Genomic DNA, 20,582 nt, shown 5'->3' with positions numbered 1-20,582 from the left:
TGAACTTACTCGCCACTTACGATGCGACGTTAAGTACACACCTAGAAACATCGACCGTGTTTCGCGGAACTTCAAACAGGATACAAAATGACTTAATAAGGGCAGTCAGTGGTGTAGTTTTGGAAAAAGTGAAGTCAGAAATAAAACATGCTATTTTTGTTGACCTTCTTCTTGACGAGACTTCAGACATTATGAATTTGTCTCAACTATCAACCACTCTGATATACGTTGATTCTGAAAGTGGTAAAGTTCACGAAAGTCTCAATTCTTTTCATTGATGTTAGCGCAGATCGAACAGCCAGTGGTTTTGCTTGAACATGTGAAAAACATCGTTACTGAGTTTGACTTAAACTACAGGTTGGTTGCACAAACGTTCGACGGAGCAGCTGTGATGGCCGGCCACAAAAGTTGACTAAGAACCAAAGTACAAGAACTCTTTCCGAAGGCCATATTTATCCATTGCTTTAGTCACAAGCTTAATGTGATTTTGTCACAGTCAGTTTCCTGCATCAAGGAATGTAGAATATTTTTTCAGACCTTAACGGGGTTAGGATCATTTTTCTTTGCTAGGGGCTTTACGTCGCACCGACAGAGATAGGAGTTATGGCGACGATGGGATAGGAAAGGCCTAGGAGTTGGAAGGAAGCGGCTTAATTAAGGTACAGCCCCAGCATTTGCCTGGTGTGAAAATGGGAAACCACGGAAAACCATCTTCAGGGCTGCCGATAGTGGGATTCGAACTTACTATCTCCCGGATAGGATTATTTTTAACAAGTCCTCTAAACGATCTCATGGACTGAAAGAATTTACCGCAAAAAGGACAACTAGAAATGCTCCAACACGGTGGAATTTTTTATCTCGTCTTGTTCACACAGTGAAAGAACATCGCACTTCATTCCTTGAATTATTTCGGAATGTTTTAGATGAAAGCTCAAACTGGGACAGTGAAACAGTAGTAGCGGCACACTGTTTAATGAAATTTCTAACCAGCACTGAAACTTCCTTTTTGTTACAGATTTTTAGCGACATTTTTACCTTCACTGATATCCTTTTCAATATCCTTCAATCCAAACATTCAGACGTCCTATATTGCTCCCAGAAAGTTCAGGAAATCAAAAGAGGGATACTAAACCTCAGGAATAAGTGCGACGTAATTTGGGCAGAGACTCTGGTCTATCATGGTGTCGAAGACTCTCTACCTACTAAACGACAATGTCGGGAAAAAGATACAATAATATCAAGGAAATGCCTTTACCACTCTATTTTTCACAACATTATTGTACAATTATACGAACGATTTGGGTCATTAAACCAATTACAGTTTACTTCCTTGTTGGATCCCCTGAAGTATGAAGTGTACAAAGCTACTTTTCCTCATTCCGCTTTTGAAAATCTTAAACTGTCCTACAAAGACTTGTTTGATTTTGTCCGATTGAAGAATGAACTTACCGTGCTGTATTCTGGTCAATACCCTCATCAGTAAGAGATACAGCCCTGCCTGAAGTGTATAAATTGGGTGTACTTGTAGTAACTGTTCCAAGCACAACATTGTCAGTTGAAAGATCATCTTCAGCTCTCAGAAGGATTAAGACTTATCAGAGGTCAACACAGAGTCAAGAGCGGCTTTCAGGCTTGGTAGTTCTGTCCATAGAAAAGGAAGTTCTGCACCAACTGAAAAGCACAGACACATTTTATGATAATGTCATCACAACATTCACAAAACAAGAGAGACGACTAGATTTCACCTTCAAGTAGACTCAAAGCAACCAAAAATCTTGTGGAGGGACATAATGCATAGTTTTGTTAGTAGTAGAGCATGCAGTGGACAATAGAAGAACTTCTCACAAACACGTAGCAAATAAGTTACTATCATTTTTATAGGCCTTTGTGTACAATGTAATAAGTTATGCATGATACTGTTGCAATAGTGTCAGAGGCATTTCAATTTGGATTCTATGCTGAAGGGTGAAAAGTGTAACAGGACAGAGAGTTTTCGGATACATACATAAGAGATCAAAGAGTTTTAAAACTGAATAGTGACTGGTGATACATGAAAATGACGTGATTTCTACTAATCTATGCACTTTGATGTAGGAAACTGATTAAAATAAAAAAAATTTAGACAAAAACGAAACAATGACACGTTTGTCTTCTTTTTTTGACGGATTATGCACTGTCATTGGGAATAAATAAACTATTTATATACATCTCAATTGCAGCTTTAAACATTATATCGATTTTTTAAATCTATAGATGTGATGTCACTAGATATTTTTTGTTTCCTGAAAAGCCAAGGATTTGACATGATACCGTACGCTCTGGTTAGAAGTTCTTCAATTTTCATGAGATTACACATAGGTAAGTCTATATGGTTACAGCTTAATGTACGTTAAATTATACTTCCTACGTCCGGTAATTAGTACGTCCTACTTTGGACAGCATACCCACTTTTCAAAACCACCGCACACCACTGGAAAATACAGCAATATGTAGTGATATCAACTGAAATTACCTTCAGTAGTCATCAAAACAAACCTTATAGGTTTTAAGCTTGTCATTCTTTGTAGAAGGATCTAAGTTAAAATGTAACTTTCTTTCACCTTCAAGAATGATAAAACAAACCAAATACACCGATCTGGAGCAGCATTGTCATAAAGAGTAATGTTCCACACGATAACAACAAACCTTTACACCATGAGAGAAGCACATACTTTTACCAAACCTTGGTACAGACCTGTTTTTATACATAACCGTATTTTGAAGCAGACACTGCTGTGACCGTGAAATAATTTTGTCTCGATTTGATTTAAACAGACTCTGATAGATTTTTCAGGATTATTGTTTACCAGAAATTAATTAATTTGTGCGGTTTCTTTCTAGGTAATTCCACGACTCAAATTATGGAGCCAGTCACAACGTCCACTACTACGCCACCTACAACTACTACTACAAAGCCAATTACATGCCCTCATTCAGGTGAGTTAAGGAGATCATCCGTCAATGGTGTAAGAGGGACATGTCTCTCTTGGAGAGTATTCATTAATGGCTCTCACACTATTTGAACAGAAACCACTCATTCTCTCAAGAGATGATCTAATTCTTACATATGAATACATTTCCTTCGATGGGAAGAATAAACAAAGATAAGTGTAATCACAGAAAAATCTTAAAAACAAATCTCTTCGACCATTTTCGACGCACTATTTATGGAGGGATCAAACATAAGTAGAAAATAAACGTAGAGATTTTCAATTCGCCATTCATTGACATGATATGTAAGTAAATAGTATTTTTTTCTAACCAGGCGAGAACTTTACACTCCACGACCTACGAACTTCCCACAACACAAACGTTCCACAGATAAAGTGCTCACCTTGTAGTTACTGTGTAGGTGTTTGCTTGGTGCAGCAGTCTGCAGAACGAGTGCACGAGTAAAGAGAATGTGATAAACTTGTTGTAGGAAGAGAAACGAGAGTGTCCGAAGTGAAGGCGAGACCCGGTGAGTGTTCCATAGCTGAGCGACGTATCGTAGCCCCACTATCACAACTGTAGGCTTTTATTAGAGAGGTCGTGGGTTCGACATCCGTCAAGGTGATTCCGTGGCTCCTCGGTTTTGCACGAGACAAATATCTGTGTGTGTACATTTAGTACCTTTACACGTTTATAGCACTTTCCTAGGGTGACGTTATCTGAGTTTGTGTCATGTTGTATGGGAGGAAAACAATCAAAAACTACTCCATAGGAACCACCAGGGATCCATACTTCCTTACTTTCAGTTTCCAAGTTAAATGCAATACATCCACAACCTAGCAAATAGCCCCCATGATGTGCTGAACTCTGGATGTAGGCTCGTCTCCCTCCTCAGCTTCTAGATGATGTAAGGGAGCTGCTAACTCCACGTATTTATTTACTAGCACTCGAACAGCAGATTGCAATGGAATACTCCAAGAATTTACGGCTCAGTTCACATAACGGTGCTGAATGTGGTAAGTGATGGGAACTCGTGTCCTTGCAGTTCTTTTCAGAAGCACTCCTAATGGAGGTGACCATATTTAACTAGATATCCGCAGTCCTGCCAACATTACATTTCTCAAAGCAAGGGCACACTTGAATTGCAAGTAATTGCGTTAACCGCTACACTACGGAGCTTAACCCGGACAGAATGTGAACTACGGTACAGTAAAACACTGTGACTGAAAAATAACGAAACCCGTTGTTAATGATGTCTCCCTTTTTGCTGCGCTATCAGAAAAGTAAAATGACTGCTTTGTTCCTCCTGTAACGTCTCCGCGATGAGATATGGACATAGCATCTCTCAGGTCTGCAACTAACAATCACTTCCACTATTATCCTTTGTAAGTTGTTAGCCCACCCACAATGAATTCTGAATCCCCGATGTCTGTTTTAATATCCACAAAAATTAGATTATCCCCGACGATCCTAGATGGAACTAGAGGCAAGTATTCCAATATGGTGTTTAAGTTGTTACTCTAGAGAACGTGGTGTGTGGTATCAAAGCCCTTTGTCATGGCCAACCATGATGTTCCTTGCAGGTGACATTCAGCTGTTTATCATGTGAAACTTACAGTGGCCTATAATCACAGCCGTCTAACGTTTTCTCAAATAAAATAACTCTTATTGAACGTAAAGAGTATTTAAACTTAAAGTATTGCCTCCTGGACTGAAGTTGGTAAAAAAGAATGACATTTTGTCCCTGTTCAAATTTATGACTCCTGAAAAATAAGAGTGGTTGAGGAAAGTTGTAGATGCCTTCCGATGACTTTAATGACTTGGAGAAATATGTAAGTGACAGTGGAGGAAATGAATCACTGAATCTGTATGATATCTCATTTACCAACCAATTTCTCTATAACGTTTAAAAATCTATTTTGGTGGTTCGTTATTTCATGCACAGAAAAAGGAAGTAAATTTAGAATTTTCGTGAATGTCCTACTGCAGAAGTGTATTTTGTTATGCTTTAAAGTTCTTTCAGATAAAATATGCAGTTAAGAGTTACAGCAAATACTCATTAAGTCGGAACTTAGATTTGAAATATATTCTTGGACTAACGACTTACTGTAAGACGAGTCTTTGCTTATTAAATATATGTACTAAATAAACAATATTTCGAGTTAAAGTAAACACCTACTAACCCCAGGAAAGAATTACACTAGTAATATAACTTCAAAATAATAGCCGATATATATGCATGTTCGGTTGACAGAGATTCTGAAACTTTGATCGTGTTTTTCTCAGAAATTCATTTTCTGACTTAAGTCGTATGTGAACGAATGGAACGAAACTTGTAATTGCTACAACTTCTCTTACATCTCCTTTTTCAGTGAACATAACGTTAACGCGGATAACTGTTTACATCCCCCTAAAGAGAGTTATTCTTTGTGAAGACCCTAAAGTCACATGCACCCTCTCACAGAACGGTTACACACCAGTGAAGCATTTCCCGCAATGTTCCAATTTGAATTTCACAAACAAAATGATGATCAATATTACGTATGAAAAGAATAATTATCAAGACATTTTTCTGAAGTATTCAATAAAGAGGCACGTGAACCTTGTGAAGTTTATTATATACATAGGAAACTTGCTGAAATTCGAATTATAGGTCATCTCTCAGTCAGTCATTCCATTCTTCCCTCGCGGTTCCTTGGGCACGTGAAGAACATGTGGGAGCACTTTATAGACCTTGAGGTAGAAGTTCTCCATTTATCTCTTGCGCTCGGTAACTCTTATTACTTTACTTGGTACAACTGCAGATGCCTTTCCGATGAGTGGCACAATATGTGCGGGTTCAGGACGTTCTAAGAGAATATGACTTGGCCTTTGATTTCTTTCACAGTATTCTCATAATTCGTCCTGAGAACGGCGGTTCTTCCAAAGTGTGGATGCCGTTGATCAGTGCTGATGTTCTCAGTTTTACTGACTGTCATATGTGCTCCTGTTTTGTGTAAGTGCTCGTTTATTCTACACTAATGTATAACATGGGCCTCGCAGGCCAACACAAAACAACTGCATTTTGTGACTAATCAAGGCGTAATGAGGTAGAAATACTCATAAATGCAGTGTTGCCAACCGCTGAGATGTAACTTTTAAAATAGTGCAAAATAATGTCTCGTGTAATTTAACGAAAAGTAGTACAAATGATGAAGTTAGTATTTGTCGTTCACTTTTAAGAAATCCAATGTGGACCAAATTTTAGTGGTTCTATTGCTCGCAACTATTGGAAATACCGTACATAGTAGAAACTTTGCAGGTGGCTCCAGAGTTATTAATAGTAAGCAAATGGAGATGGCAACAAAACAGGGGAAATGCAACTAAATTCAAGAGGAAGTCATTAATACATAGTGCGTCTTGCGTTATGTCTTACTGCGCTTGAAGACACTGCCGCATGTTTCGTACACATAACCGATCATCTTCAGGTAGCCATTTAGAGCAGTCGGAGAAGGCTGTCCGAGGAAAGGACACAAATGCGACTCATAATTTGTTTTTATGTGTGGTATCAATCTTCAGTATTACTTCTTGATAAAAGTAAAGTAAGTTACAGAGATCGATGACATTTCTCCAGAGAAGGGACAATCAACGCGGACAGATGTCTCTATAAAAATCCCGAATCTGAACATAAATCAGCAAGAATAGGAAATAATTATATTCTATACAATGTTAAAGAAATATCAACTGAAAGTTAAGAATGGAATGCATTGCCTTGGATTCCCTTCTTTTTAAACCAAATCACCCAGTGGTTTTCGGCACCGATTAATCATCACGACTTACCGCCACTTTGCCTACCGAAGGTCATTTGAGTGAAGGACCTTAAATGATCGTGCTACTGCTGCCAGTGCAATGTTTGAGTGGAAGAAGGAGCATGGACGTTGATATTACTCGAGCTAAAGGTTACAGAAGGAAGTATGTTTAGCTATGAATCGTTACAAGTGAACGTTCTCTTATTAGGAAGCATTTACCTCAGAAAAAAGAAGATCACTTGGCATATCATGGTCTGGTTTCATGTTTGTTCCCTGTGTGTTCAGCTGGATCCAGCCCAAAGCAATGTATGCTGGACTGAACGTCACCCCTGGTGATATAATTGCAAACATTCTAATTCATATCATCATACAATTAGAGCAGGCGGGTGTAGGAATCATTGGTTTCAAGTCACATGGTAGCCAGTAGAATAAAACGTTATGGAAATCGTTAGGAATACCCGGCAACATAAAGAATCTAATATGTCCAATTTCCAGTCCAAGTTACTCAGCTGAAAACTGGGCATTTTCAGACGCGCCACACATATTTGAGTATCCATGACCAAGCACAGGAAATACGACGGTGATGTTGTTGATTATTCATTTTTCACATCTCCGGAATACGAAGGGAGATGGCTGTTTCCAAGACAGCTAAATCATCTCGAAAATACTCCAAACGGTCGAGCTCCTGAAATGAGCTGCACAAATCAGTTTATCACGTAGATAGAAGCACTGGTCCGCCTGCTGGGCAAGATGCTTACGGCGTCCCGTTGGTCGAAACAATTTTTACCATCACAATGTTGGCCAGCCGGGTGGGAGAGGTGCTGGTAGATTCCGTACAAAAGCTTGGATTAATTACAAACCTCACAACATAGCTCATTTAGAGTGAGGGCGAAGTTGAGCCATGAGCAAATCACTTGCTGCTTTATGAGCGAAGTAGGCTGCATGTCGGCACCGCGTTTCACCCTCTCCTTTTCCGCTATCGTACCTCACGTCCTTCACTTCATCTCATTATCTCCTATTCTCTACGCTACGGTGTCTCCTGATCATGTCATGCAACAAAGAGTACGACAAATAATGAAGGATCGTCATTTTCACTCGTAGGATGGTCTAAAATATAAACGTGTGATGTTCTATCTGCCCACAGGTTACCGACTGTTTGGAGGTTTCAACTGTTATAAGACGTACCGTGAAGGAAAGAGTTGGAGTGACGCCAGGGAGCAGTGCAAGACAGACGGAGGCGGTCTCATGGTACTGGAAAGTGAACGGGAGAGAAACGAGGTGTTCCCTACAATGTTCGAGAGTGTGATCTGGAACCCCTGGATGGGAGTTTACAAGCCCGAAGGTGAAGATCGTTGGGTGTCTGTGAAAGGTGAGTTCTCTCTAGCTCTCTTCTCCTCATGAATTACCGAATGTCGGACGGAAGACATTTGTCATATTAAACAACAGAAGCCGACATTTAGCTGTAGTTAGCGATGTCACTGGCTGACGACCACACCGTATTGCCTATAATCAGGGGAGGAATGAATAAATCTTGCCCTCAGTAGCCCAAGCGGTAGGTCGCTGGCGTTCTGAGCCCAACTTGGCAGGTTCGATCCTCGCTCAGTTCGGTGGTATGTCAGTCTCATGTCCGTAGATTTACTGGGACATAAAATAAACCCTGATGGATAAAATTCCGGCACGTTGGCGTTTCCCAAACCATACGAATGTAGTTACTGGAACATAAAGTGAATAATATTACTTATGTCTAAATGAAGGGAAAGAGTCGTAAAGTGAGGGTATGAGGACATTCATCTGCAGGAGGGCGACGTTAATCCTTGAGCAGATATCTCGGTGTTCTTTGACAGGAGTAGGCTATGTGCTGCATCAAGGCGTGCAGGTTTATCACGGACGTCAACTAGAGAGTAGGACACACTGGGGTCGTGGTAGGGACTTCATCATTATAGACTGCTGTACCCTCGTTTGGTTCCACACCTCTCGTCTTTAAATAATTAGAAACTGAGTCCTGATCTCCTCTACTGCTCTTACCCTCGATGACCGACTCCATTATTCTCGCAGGTAACCCATCACCCTCCAATCACCTAACGCGACCCCAACACCGGAGTACCGCTTCATCAATGGAGCTTATGCATCACTTAGCATTTATCTTCTCATTCTGGGTACCTTCCTGTCATTGTTCCCACCCGGTGTTTCTAGACTTCATACTCGTTATTTCAATGTATATCAAAACTAACGTATGGACGAGATATCCAGAGTCCTCCCAGCTTGCACTCCCACACAGCGAAGTTTTCCTGAAAACAGACCGTTCCATCCCAGAGCTCACTGCATTAATTTTGCTGCACTTTGCTTCCTGGCAGAAGTTCCAGTTTTGTATCTCCGACCTCACATTCAGTTCTCGGAACTTTCTTCCCCACTGACATGACTTTATTCTTGGTAATAAAAAAAAAGCAAAGACTTCTCCGTACAGGCCACGAAGGCCCTGGGAGTGGTGGAAGGTAAAGGCTTCCACTATTCGTAACCTCGGCACTTGATGGGGTAGAGTTGTTAGCACTACGCCCGGCCGCCTTTGCCCCCAAGAATTAACCTGGTACTCATTTTTGGTCTAGGATGAGTGAACCTCAGGGCCATATGCACCTCCGGAAGTGGAAATCTAATTTCCTAAAATTTAAGACTTTCTGACGGGAATTCGAACCCAAGTCCTTACGGGTGAACCGAGTACACCTTTACGCCTCGGCCAGGGAGCCCCTTTATTCTTGGTAATGCCAATATTAATGTCGGACTCACTGCTCCTATTTTATTTTCCAACAAATTAGACGGCAGGCTTTCAGCTCTGTCTGCAATTAACACCAAAATGCTTACGACATTTCAGCATCCCTGGAGCTTTATACCTTCCAGTAGATGATCCTTGTAAACTATGAACAACAACATTGAAGATTTCAGCCATATCCCACCCCTGTAAGTACCTTGAATCAAGAACTCGTTCTACCATCAACTTTCAATGTCAACATAAGTGAGTGTTATTGCTCCCAATAATCTAGGCTTAATCCTATATTCTCCCAGTGTGGCTGACATCCTTCCCTGAAGTACTCTGTCATATGCCTTCTCTAGATCTACGAAACATAAACAATACTTGCTATTCATATCATAGCACTTTTTACTTATCTGACGAATACTGAAGACCTGACCATGAAAACCCCTCTGAGGTCTGAAACCACACTGGTCTCATCCAACACAGTATAAGACATTTATTGGTTTCTCCCTCCAAAAATACTAGTGAATACCTTGCCCGGTGCACGAAGGAATCACCATCATCAGTGTCGTTGAAGTACCTTGATGGTTCAAACAGTCCTCTTGCTTACAAATAGGTGCAATTACTGCTTTCGTCAAATCAGAAGGACCTTTACTAACTTTCCAGGCTCATCTTATTACTCTGTGAGCTTGGTTGTTCGCGACGTCAAGATGAATATTTCCTCTTCTATTCCTTCCACCTGTACCGTGCTATGAGTTCACCAGATTAACTCAGAACATTATTTTTTTCCCTTTTTCCCTCCGTACCCCACACACCGCCCATCCCTTTTCAACACTTGTTAAAAGCATTTGATTTTCTCCTATCCCTTCCTCATAATATCCGCTTACCGAAATATCATTATTTCCTAACTCTTCCTAACTCGCCCATTTCTACTTCACTTGTTATTTTTCCCCATTACGGTGGGTCGATAGATTAATATCGAATAACTTTTCTGTCACCTCTTTGCTTCCAAAGAATCCTGCACTGTCAAAACTAATTGGAAATCCTTTACTCCCGGAGGCTTGCTTAAAATATACTCAGCTCGGTAAATTATGTGAAGCAGGCCGCTCATCTACTTACACATACTCCAAGTGGGAGTCTCTCCTCTGACAGGTTAGCGACCTACGGTTGATTGTATAGTCCTCGCCTCTTGAGCACAAGGAGGGCCATGACTCAGAATATGTCCGAGGTGCCCAATACTACTCCTGACTCAAGGAGGGCCATGACTCAGAATATGTCCGAAGTGCCCAATACTACTCCAGACTCAAGGAGGGCCATGACTCAGAATATGTCAGAGGTGCCCAATACTACTCCCGACTCAAGGAGGGCTATCACTCAGAATATGTCCGAGGTGCCCAATACTACTCATGACTCAAGGAGGGCCATGACTCAGAATATATCCGAGGTGCCCAATACTACTCCCGACTCAAGGAGGACCATGACTCAGAATATGTCCGAGGTGCCCAATACTACTCCTGACTCAAGGAGGGCCATCACTCAGAATATGTCCGAGGTGCCCAATACTACTCCCGACTCAAGGAGGACCATGATTCAGAAAATGTCCGAGGTGCCCAATACTACTCCCCACTCAAGGAGGACCATGACTCAGAATATGTTCGAGGTGCCCAATACTACTCCCGACTCAAGAAGGACCATGACTCAGAAAATGTCCGAGGTGCCCAATACTACTCCCCACTCAAGGAGGACCATGACTCAGAATATGTCCGAGGTGCCCAATACTACTCCCCACTCAAGGAGGACCATGAGACAGAATATGTTCGAGGTGCCCAATACTACTCCCGACTCAAGGAGGACCATGACTCAGAATATGTTCGAGGTGCCCAATACTACTCCCGACTCAAGGAGGGCCATGACTCAGAATATGTCCGAGGTGCTCAATACTACTCCCGACTCAAGGAGGACCATCACTCAGAATATGTCCGAGGTGCCCAATACTACTCCCGACTCTCAGTACAACTTACTCGTCCCCTCAGTCGTTGCCCATAGTTCAAGTACTCGGACGTGACTGCAGTCACTCACACGACAACAGTACCCTGGGCTCATGGTTGGACACGAAACAGGTTCAACAACGAAGCAGCCGTCGAAAACGCCTTCGAAAAGTTTCTCACCATGAGAAGGTCGATCACGTGGGAAACGGGTGCGAATGCTCCTGCATCGCGTAGGGGAAGTGACTTGCATTTAATGATGCACATCCTAATTAATAAGAAATCCTCGTCATGGAGTTCTCGTTGTGAGAAGTGTCACTACCAACTAGCAGGTACAGGGTGTTTCTTGATCACCAACACACTCATGGCGAGAAGAGGACCCACATGTGCGATGATAAGTATTACAGGTAAAGCTCGTAGACAATCAGCCCGAGTGAATAAGAATGTGTCGCTTCCTGTTTAAAAGTACTGCCTGTCGTAATATTTCATTATTCTCTTTATAACCTTTCTTTTCACACACACTACCAATCATCAGCAGCTGTCAGCTACTCCGATCTCTATTTATAGCTGACGTCGTGTTTTACCGATTTCTTACTAAACATTTCCTTATTTTCTGCGAATCACTTGAAGTAATTCGTGAGGCAGGGCCCAGAAACATGTTGACAATATCCATATTTCAATTTGCACGACTAAAATGTGCTTTTCGCTACTCGTTCAGATGGTCTCGAACACAATATTTGTATATATAACGAAGTGTTTTGAATGATGACGACCGTACGTAAATGCTGTCTCTGTTTCAGGATATATATCGCCGTGAATTACCTAGAAGGATACGCGTATGACCGTTATCACCGTGATTGATATTACTGAGCAGAGCCAGAGCAGGAATGTCTTTACTTTGACACGTGAAAATCTTTGAGGAGCCCTCATAGACTTTAACAGTTCTCACAGGCAGCAAGCTACAACTTCTAGATTGCCAGATTACCAGGTCTCATTTACATCAGAGCCAGAACTTTGTATTCCTGCAAGATATTGATTTATCTCGGTCTCAAAAGCAGAAACGCAGTCCCGCGTTTTGTCGGAGACTTTCTCATTTCTGATTGGTAGAATGTGTGGCCTTGTTCTTACCGTTTGCACTCATAGACGATGATCAGTTCCGTTGGTGATAAAACAGCACTTGTCTGGTCATCACATCCTCCTGAGACACACAGCAGGATGGCCTTCCTGATGTGGGGAGAGGTGTTCTCTATTGTGTGAGCTGAGAACTTTCTTGTTAGGACAAAACGGAAACCAGATTTTGAGGAGTACCGAATGCATCTCACAGTGGACACAGACCAAGTGTTCGTAAACCTCCGTTGAAAAACTACTTGGTGTGTTTTGTACTTATTTTTTCAAATTATTGATGTACATAATGTACTCACATCTTCAGACCGTCGCATTATGGATCTTATTGTTCAGCAAATGTCTACAAAGCGGAAAATCTCCGAGGACTGGAGGTAATCCTGAATAAAGACATTATATAAAGGGAAGGACAAGGCGACACCTGAATCTCATACCGAGGGATTGCTCTAGAGAATAATATATTCAAAGTCTTCTGCAGTGTAATAGCAGAAAGACTAAAGTACTTCACTGGCTATCAAATATAAGAGTATCAGTTCGGATTAAGAAGGAAACGATCACCTTCACAGGCTATAAAATGTCTACAAGAAGACATTTGGGCGGCTTAAGACACCGCAAAGGCAAATACTGTACAGTCTTCACATTCGACTTGTTGGACAGGAACAGTATGGACTCCATGACAGAAGACAAGGAAATTGTAAAACTCATAGGAAACTCCTATTACAAAGCAATGTAGCGATAAACGACGGGATAAGTACATCAAAAGAAATCCTTCAAACAAATGGAGTACTCCAAGGTGACCCAGTTAGTCCCTCCTGTTTAACATTGCCACATCTGAAGCAGAAAAGTCCATTGAAAATAAGAAAACGGTGTCGCTCTATATGTATGCTCATGACATGGTCCTAGGTTCGTAGACCGAAAATGACCTTAAAGAAGCCTTAAACAAACTGAACATTTGGGCTGAGAACAACAAATTCGTCATAAACTAGGAAAAAGTATGCATATGGTTTTCCGAAGAGGGGCAGGTTACCGACCGAAGACAAGATATTACTAGGAACATATACTTAGGACTAACTCTACAGACATCAGGAACGTCATACAGGATCCACATCAGGGAAAGAGCGATCTGAAGAACACAGCTATGACTCTGTTCAGCGCTAAAATAGTACCAATTATCACGTACGACTTGGAACTGATCTGGGAATTTCTAGAGACAATAGAAAAAGTAAAAGCCCACTTCCTAAAATGAGCCCTCGGAATTGCAAGAAAGCGCCCTCAAGGCTTGCGTATGAACCTCCTTCAATGAGGACTTGAGATGCCACTTAATGCTGCCATCAACCAGCCAAGAAAATAATTATTGACCCTCCGACGAGACAAGCGGACGAATGTAGAAGAGAATTTCTACTCTACAGATGCCATGATTGATAGAGGATGGACAAAAGGAAACCACGACGTGCGTTCTGCACTGACAAGCCTGGCGATACGTGGATACCACCACAGAATAAGCAAGAATACGAAATACCATGAACCCAACAAATATTGTTCATGTAGTTTGTTTGATCAGTTCTGTGAGAAATATCACTTCTCCTGGTGCAAGAATCGTAAGAGAACCCTACTACATTATAGCAGAGAATAAACACCCACAACTCTCTATGTACATTTGTATGCTCTTATTAATAAATTAACTTAAAAGTGCAAGTAAGTCACGTCGTGAAAGTATAATAGATACGTAGTGTTCCTAACTTCGTCGTAATCGCCAAGAACTCAATGGTGTCTCTCTGTACTCGAACGTGAACAATAATTTACAAAATGAGATGCTAACACTTCAGAGACATAGAATGAAAGTTGTGTGGCAATATCATCCATATCCCTGGTAACGATTACGGAATCTCCTGAACCTCAGAGCAAGTAGTGACATCGTCGATAATAAGACAACCAAAGCCAACTTCGCTGTTCTAATAGTCTCTGTGATATGGTCCCGGATATGTTTTTTTCTGAACAGATGACGTCTAACCGTAAAGCGAGGTGTCTTCACTTGACCTCAGGATAACTAATCGAAATATCTGTAATTGTTCTCTTCACCTTCACATCATCGTCTTCCGAAGCAGTTTCTACTTTCTGGTGCGCATGAATTTCGATTGTTTTGTGATATCTGAAGCCATCTCTTCCTGTTTCATCTCAGTTATAATAAAATAAAATGCTCAAATTCGTTGTGAATCTCACTGTGCTGTCTTTTCGTTATTGTTTCTCTTTTAGTCTGCGATTTGCACGTTTCCGATCACTGTATTCCCTGCAGCTACCAACAAGTACAGTCTATAACCTGTCAGGACGCAGCTGTCTCTTGGTGAACTACACTGCTCTTTATCACACCACTGGGGGTGATATTTGCACTGTGCCTTTGTGTATTTGGTTCGCCGTAGTTATGATGCTCATCGCTTCACTTAGGCTGACTTTTGGGTGTTTCACTGGTTTGTATTGATTTAAAATATGTTTGTGTCTGTTACAAAATGTGCACTGCGGATGGCAGATAAGGATTGGTATAGTTTCGTCAGTGGGCATGCTTAATGAAAGAAGAAAAAAATACATGTGGGAAAGAACTTCTTAGAAGACCATCGCATGAAGGACTCTTGCTTCTCTCTGTTGTTACACAGTGGAACACAGCAGGGCACGTTACGACATCCAGGTGCTACCAGCAGGCCGAGTGCTAGAGATCGGTGACTGTAACGATACCTTGGCCAGACCGTTCATGTATTGAATCCCTATTTTTTTTCATTCACAGCGATATTGAAAAAATATGAGAATGTTTCAACCGTTCTAGACTGTAATATCTTCTATACAGACGTTTCTTTCAGCGAAGTGATGATGTGCATAGCTACAACGGCACTTGTGTTGCCTTAAACAATGTCTCTGAGGAAACGGGGATCATTGGCACCAGTTAGGGATTACAAGAAATTGACCTGTTAAGTGTTAAATACTATCTCTCAGCGAATGGATCGTTTGCACTATTCTGATGTATGCAACAATGTTATCTTCATAGCATGTATTCAATATACAATTTGCGTTACGTCAAACCGATACAGACAGGTCTTATGGTGGCGATGGGGTAGGGAAAGCGTAGGAGTGGGAAGCGGCCCTGGCTTTCAAATATTGTACGGGATTCATTTAGTTCTTCTTTTCATGCCAGTCAGATTTCACAACTAGCGATCTTTTGCTCACGTAACGAGCAAGTTAATATCTGAATAGTTTGTCAGATGGTCAAATAATGTGCATTAGGATTGGTTACTTAGAGAATGATGATGGCATTGTAGTTAATAAACCTGGTTTGTGCAACGGAACAAGATTGACTGCATTTAAGTTAGGCGAAAGTATCGTTCATCCCTCCACTCCGGTGTTTAGTACTGTATGTAGCTTTCTCAAGAGATCGCATCTAAACACGATATGGTTTGTAATACTTGCTCTGTTTCCATTCAATGGGTCATGTTTAACAATGACAGTGTAACTTATATTCTTAAGACTATTAAGAGTCCATTTAAATTTTCAAATTACTTCATAGTGATTGTGCTTCATAAATACAGTAGCATGTGTGGTTCTTATTTCCAATTACTTGTCGTACAGCACTAGTCGTTTATAATGTTGTAATATTCTGACAGCAGGGCGCGATTCTTACTAAGTGGACATTTTAGGTGAACAGATGTACGACAAGACACTGCCACAAGGTTTCAAGATGACAGTGCTCCAGATATAGTGGATTTGATCTTGGTTTGAGGAGCATCAGGATGAACTCCAACTTCTTCTCTGGTCTACTCAATCACTCGAACCACTGTGGTATGTTATAGCGACAAGACTTAATCGCCTCTGAGGTAGCTCGGTCAATATTTTATGTCGGCATTTGTTACTTAATACTATTTTCAATTATTGGGTGGTATTTGTATTTTAGGAGGAACTACAATTGGGCAGCCATCCACTAATGGAGCAAAAGAATGAAAAGGTCTGACACTTCGAGAGATGAAGGTATCGGCTAAAGAAAGGGAAGTGGGAGATGAAAGTCTCCTCAGGTATCGAATATATAATATCGCCGTGGTCGGACATGAACGAGAGTTAACCAAGGATAGATGAAAGTGAGGAGCCTGGCAACAGTGTGTGGAAGTAATGCCAGAACTCAGCTCACTTCCCCTTGGTCACTAACTCACGCTCCAAAATGAACAGCCCCTGCGACGCACTTTGTTATCCTCTTACGATTGGCAGGGAATACCATGGATGTATTCTATGGTCTCTACCAACGGGGTCGTGCTTATCGGGAAAATAAAACACCTTTGTCGCAACCTCAGAATACACGGATTAGAATTACAAAACTTGAAAATGTTGAAAATGTACCGAAAGCGATGACTGTGTCTTATAAGGGACAAACTATTTATTAATATTATAATAAATAATAGGATTGTAAGAATAAGTATAACAAATCAGAATAGAAATACCGCGGTGCAAAATGGTAGGGAATACAATTCAATATAGAAGAGTGGAACAGAAAGTGGAAATGCACGTAATAGAGTACAGGTGCAGGAAGATGTTGACTGGCAGCACACGGCGTATCGATATGAAGTACCAGCTTCGTAACATCAAAGTTATCGGATTGATAACTGGAGCACGAGATAACATCCAAGACTTCTTTATAAATTTCCACAAAGTGCTTCAGCTGCCTGTGAAAAGCGTAGATAAAATTGATATCGCTCCATTTCGTGGATCTGTGAACATATTCCGATCTCATTTACACGGACCTGGTTGACTTCATGATAGCAATATGTAATACCAGTTTGACGAACCGCTCACGTGGTAAGTTGTGGCCATCAATAGAAATTATTTTTAGAATAAGATTACTGGTGGCTTAACAGTGCAGTCAAGTAGAACATCAGTGAATATTGTTTTAATAGGAATACCACTGGGAGACCATCCTATATGAGCACCAATCAGAAGCGGTCCGGCACTTCTAAAAATTGAAGGTACCGGAAAGACCCCACGACGGTCGTGATTATGAAAGACTCCCAAGGCCGTCGGTGTCGGACTAGAACAAGTGTTGACCCAGAGAGGTCGCACAAGAAAGATAAGAGAGAGGAGCCTGACAAGAATTTAGTGGGGAAAATGCCAGCCTCAACTAGAGGAACCGTGGTCGTCAAACCACGGTCTCAAGTGAGATCCAGTGGATGACCTTTTAGTATCCTCTTACAACAAACAGGGTATAACGTTGATACTCTTCTAACTCCCAAATCCACTGGGGGTCCTGAAGGCTGAAGTTCGAATCCCGCTCTATACTGGGTTGATATTTTCATCCAGAAATGCGCGTGTTGTCAGGAAGTCCATCTGGCCGTAAATCTGAGGCGAAAACCAAAATGAGTCTGGGGTGTTCCAGTGACCTCGGAAATAACTGGGATAATCTGAAGAAAAATAAAGTGTTATGGATCGAGTGTACGACACTTATGTCCTGTGTTTCCAGGTGAGCCTGTTCCCAGCAGTTGGTGGCTGCAGTGACCTCGGAAATAACTGGGATAATCTGAAGAAAAATAAAGTGTTATGGATCGAGTGTACGACACTTGTGTTCTGTGTTTCCAGGTGAGCCTGTTCCCAGCAGTTGGTGGAGGGCGGGTCACCCGAGTAACAGTGCTGGTGATAAGTGCGCCCGTGCTGCCGAGACAGGTCTGTTGTGGAACACCGATTGTGCAGAACGCCGGTCCTTCATCTGCGAGATCCCGCTGTGAACAGATCTCATGTACAGTGTTGATATATAATAAATATACTTGTAAATAAGTCGTGACGTTCTTTCTCCTGTTTCAACACTAACTACAGGGAAACTTTACAGAACAGCGAGGTCATCAATCGTGTATGTTCTACGTTCCCTTAAAAACAACAAGGTAATCAAATATCTAATATTCTACCTTTCTTTAAAACATCAAGGTCATCGGACATGTAATGTTCTACATTCCCTCAAAAGTAACAAGGTCACCAGACATATAATGTTCTGCCTTCCTTTAAAAACAACAAGGTCAGCAGACATGTAATGTTTTACCTTCCCTCAAAACAACAAGGTCATCGGACATGTAATGTTCTACATTCCCTCAAAAGTAACAAGGTCAGCAGATATATAATGTTCTACCTACTTTTAAAACAACAAGGTCATCAGACATATCATGTTTTATGTTCCGTTAGAAACAACAAGGTCATCGTCACCAGACACATGATGTTCTACCTTCCCTGCAAATCAGCAAGGTCATCAGAAATGTCATGCTCTACCAACCTTTAAAAACAACATGGTCACCAGACACATGATGTTCTACCTTCCCTGAAAATCAGTAAGGTCATCAGACACGTAATGTTCAGCTTTCCCTTAAAACAACAAAGTTATGAGACATGTAATTGGTTACCTTCTTTTATAAAATACAAGGCCATCTGGCATATGTAGTGGGCATTGAGGTTTCACGCCATTGTTGATAGAAGTGTGCAACTGTGGTTTTCTCTACTGTCTCTCGACTCGTTCGACACTTTGCTCAGGGACCGTCATCATTCTGGAGCTCAAATGTAGAGCTGACAGTCTACGTACAGCGATGGAACGACTGCGAACAGAGCGGCACTCAGTAAAGATCTCCATGATTTTGAACGTAATACACGAACCGGAAAACGGATGAGGGACATGGAGTCCCCACAATCCCCTCTGTTTTACGGTGAAAATACCACCAGGTACCGTTCTAAGACATTCCGAGGTAAAAATAAAACACGGTGACTAAGTGCTATGCCGAGGAGCAGCCTCCTGATTTGTGATCCACGGCAGACCGTCTCACACGTCAAGAAACCTCGCTCATGGAAGGCCCGCAAAAGTCTTCCATTATCCATCCCTACAGGCAGCTTTCAGAGGCATAATCTTTACCTGGCTTGGCAATTGGAATCCCAGTGCCCTTACGCCATATGCTGTTGATCAGTCACTCAAATGGTTATGGACTTTGTACGGCCCAGGAGACGCTTTGCTGCACTCCTCAAGTCCATCTCCATGTAGAGCGCCTGAGATGGTGTGCCACAACCTCGCGCTTTATGGCCAGAACTGAACATCCCTGCCGAAAGTGACGGGAGATGGAGATGAGTAGGTGAATTGTGTACTCCGACGATACGTGGGAGTTCTGCCCACACTTGCGATGATGGAGTATGTGCTGTCAGGGAAGACACATACTATACCTGCCATCTCGAATCCTTTAGGCCGTAGGTGTTTAATTGCTATATGTTTGGTCATCTGACTAATTGCGAGAGATGCCGGAGGAGGAAACACTTGTTTGTTCTGCCGCAGTCGCAATTTCCAGCGTGGTTTTCAACAGACCCGCAGTCACTTGGCGTTTGGAAAATTACGGCCAGTTTTCCCATGAGGTAGGCCGTGTTTCGGCACTTCGGAATGTCTTTGTTATCGCCATCCATTTGCTGTGGTGATGTTATCTGAGTTAGCGTTACATTGAAGAGCTAGAGAATGAACGCAACTGGAAAGTACTCCAGTGTGACTACAGGGGATCCAAGAAGATTTACGTACTTCACGCTTCAAGTCAAAAGTAGCACAACCTAAATTCAGCAAATTGCTTGCATCACTGAAATCTGCAGGACTCCCAAAGTGAGGGCTGGTGCTGTTCAATGATGACAAACATGAAATAATTCTACTTTTCTACTTAAAACGAAGTTAGAACTGTTGGTCTTGTCGTTCCGTTTTCCTGCCACTTACTGACGCAGTTGGTTCCATGGAGCCTTGAGGAACCTGAGGAAGCCTTTCCTTGACCTTCAGGTAGACAGTGGTCATGCGGGAGAATTATGTTTCCTCTTTGGATTGATGTGGTTAGGCTTGAGTAAGCCGGTGCTGAGATGCACAGTTCCGCTGACTGAACTCTCGCAATGTTCTCGTTAGAGGAATTTTGTACCGTCTTTTTGACATTGAACATTGCTGGGTTTAGGATG

The 20,582-nt window shown here is 41.8% G+C and overlaps 1 protein-coding gene across 1 annotated transcript in view; it reads left to right on the top strand.

Annotated features, from left to right (window-relative positions):
* LOC137503094 (hemolymph lipopolysaccharide-binding protein-like) overlaps nt 1-18,407 on the top strand; it is a 54,232-nt gene extending 35,825 nt beyond the window's left edge. The window contains exons 4-6 of the mRNA XM_068230544.1: nt 2,881-2,976; nt 7,903-8,127; nt 18,213-18,407. Of these exons, the coding sequence (XP_068086645.1) occupies nt 2,881-2,976; nt 7,903-8,127; nt 18,213-18,358 (467 nt within the window). The 3' untranslated portion in view covers nt 18,359-18,407. The remainder of the gene's footprint in view (nt 1-2,880; nt 2,977-7,902; nt 8,128-18,212) is intronic.
* The last annotated feature ends 2,175 nt before the right edge of the window (nt 18,408-20,582 follow it).

This window comes from Anabrus simplex, chromosome X (assembly GCF_040414725.1).
Source record: "Anabrus simplex isolate iqAnaSimp1 chromosome X, ASM4041472v1, whole genome shotgun sequence".
In the NCBI taxonomy this organism is placed as follows: Eukaryota; Metazoa; Arthropoda; class Insecta; order Orthoptera; family Tettigoniidae; genus Anabrus; species Anabrus simplex.
This window is presented reverse-complemented; position numbering and strand designations above follow the sequence as displayed.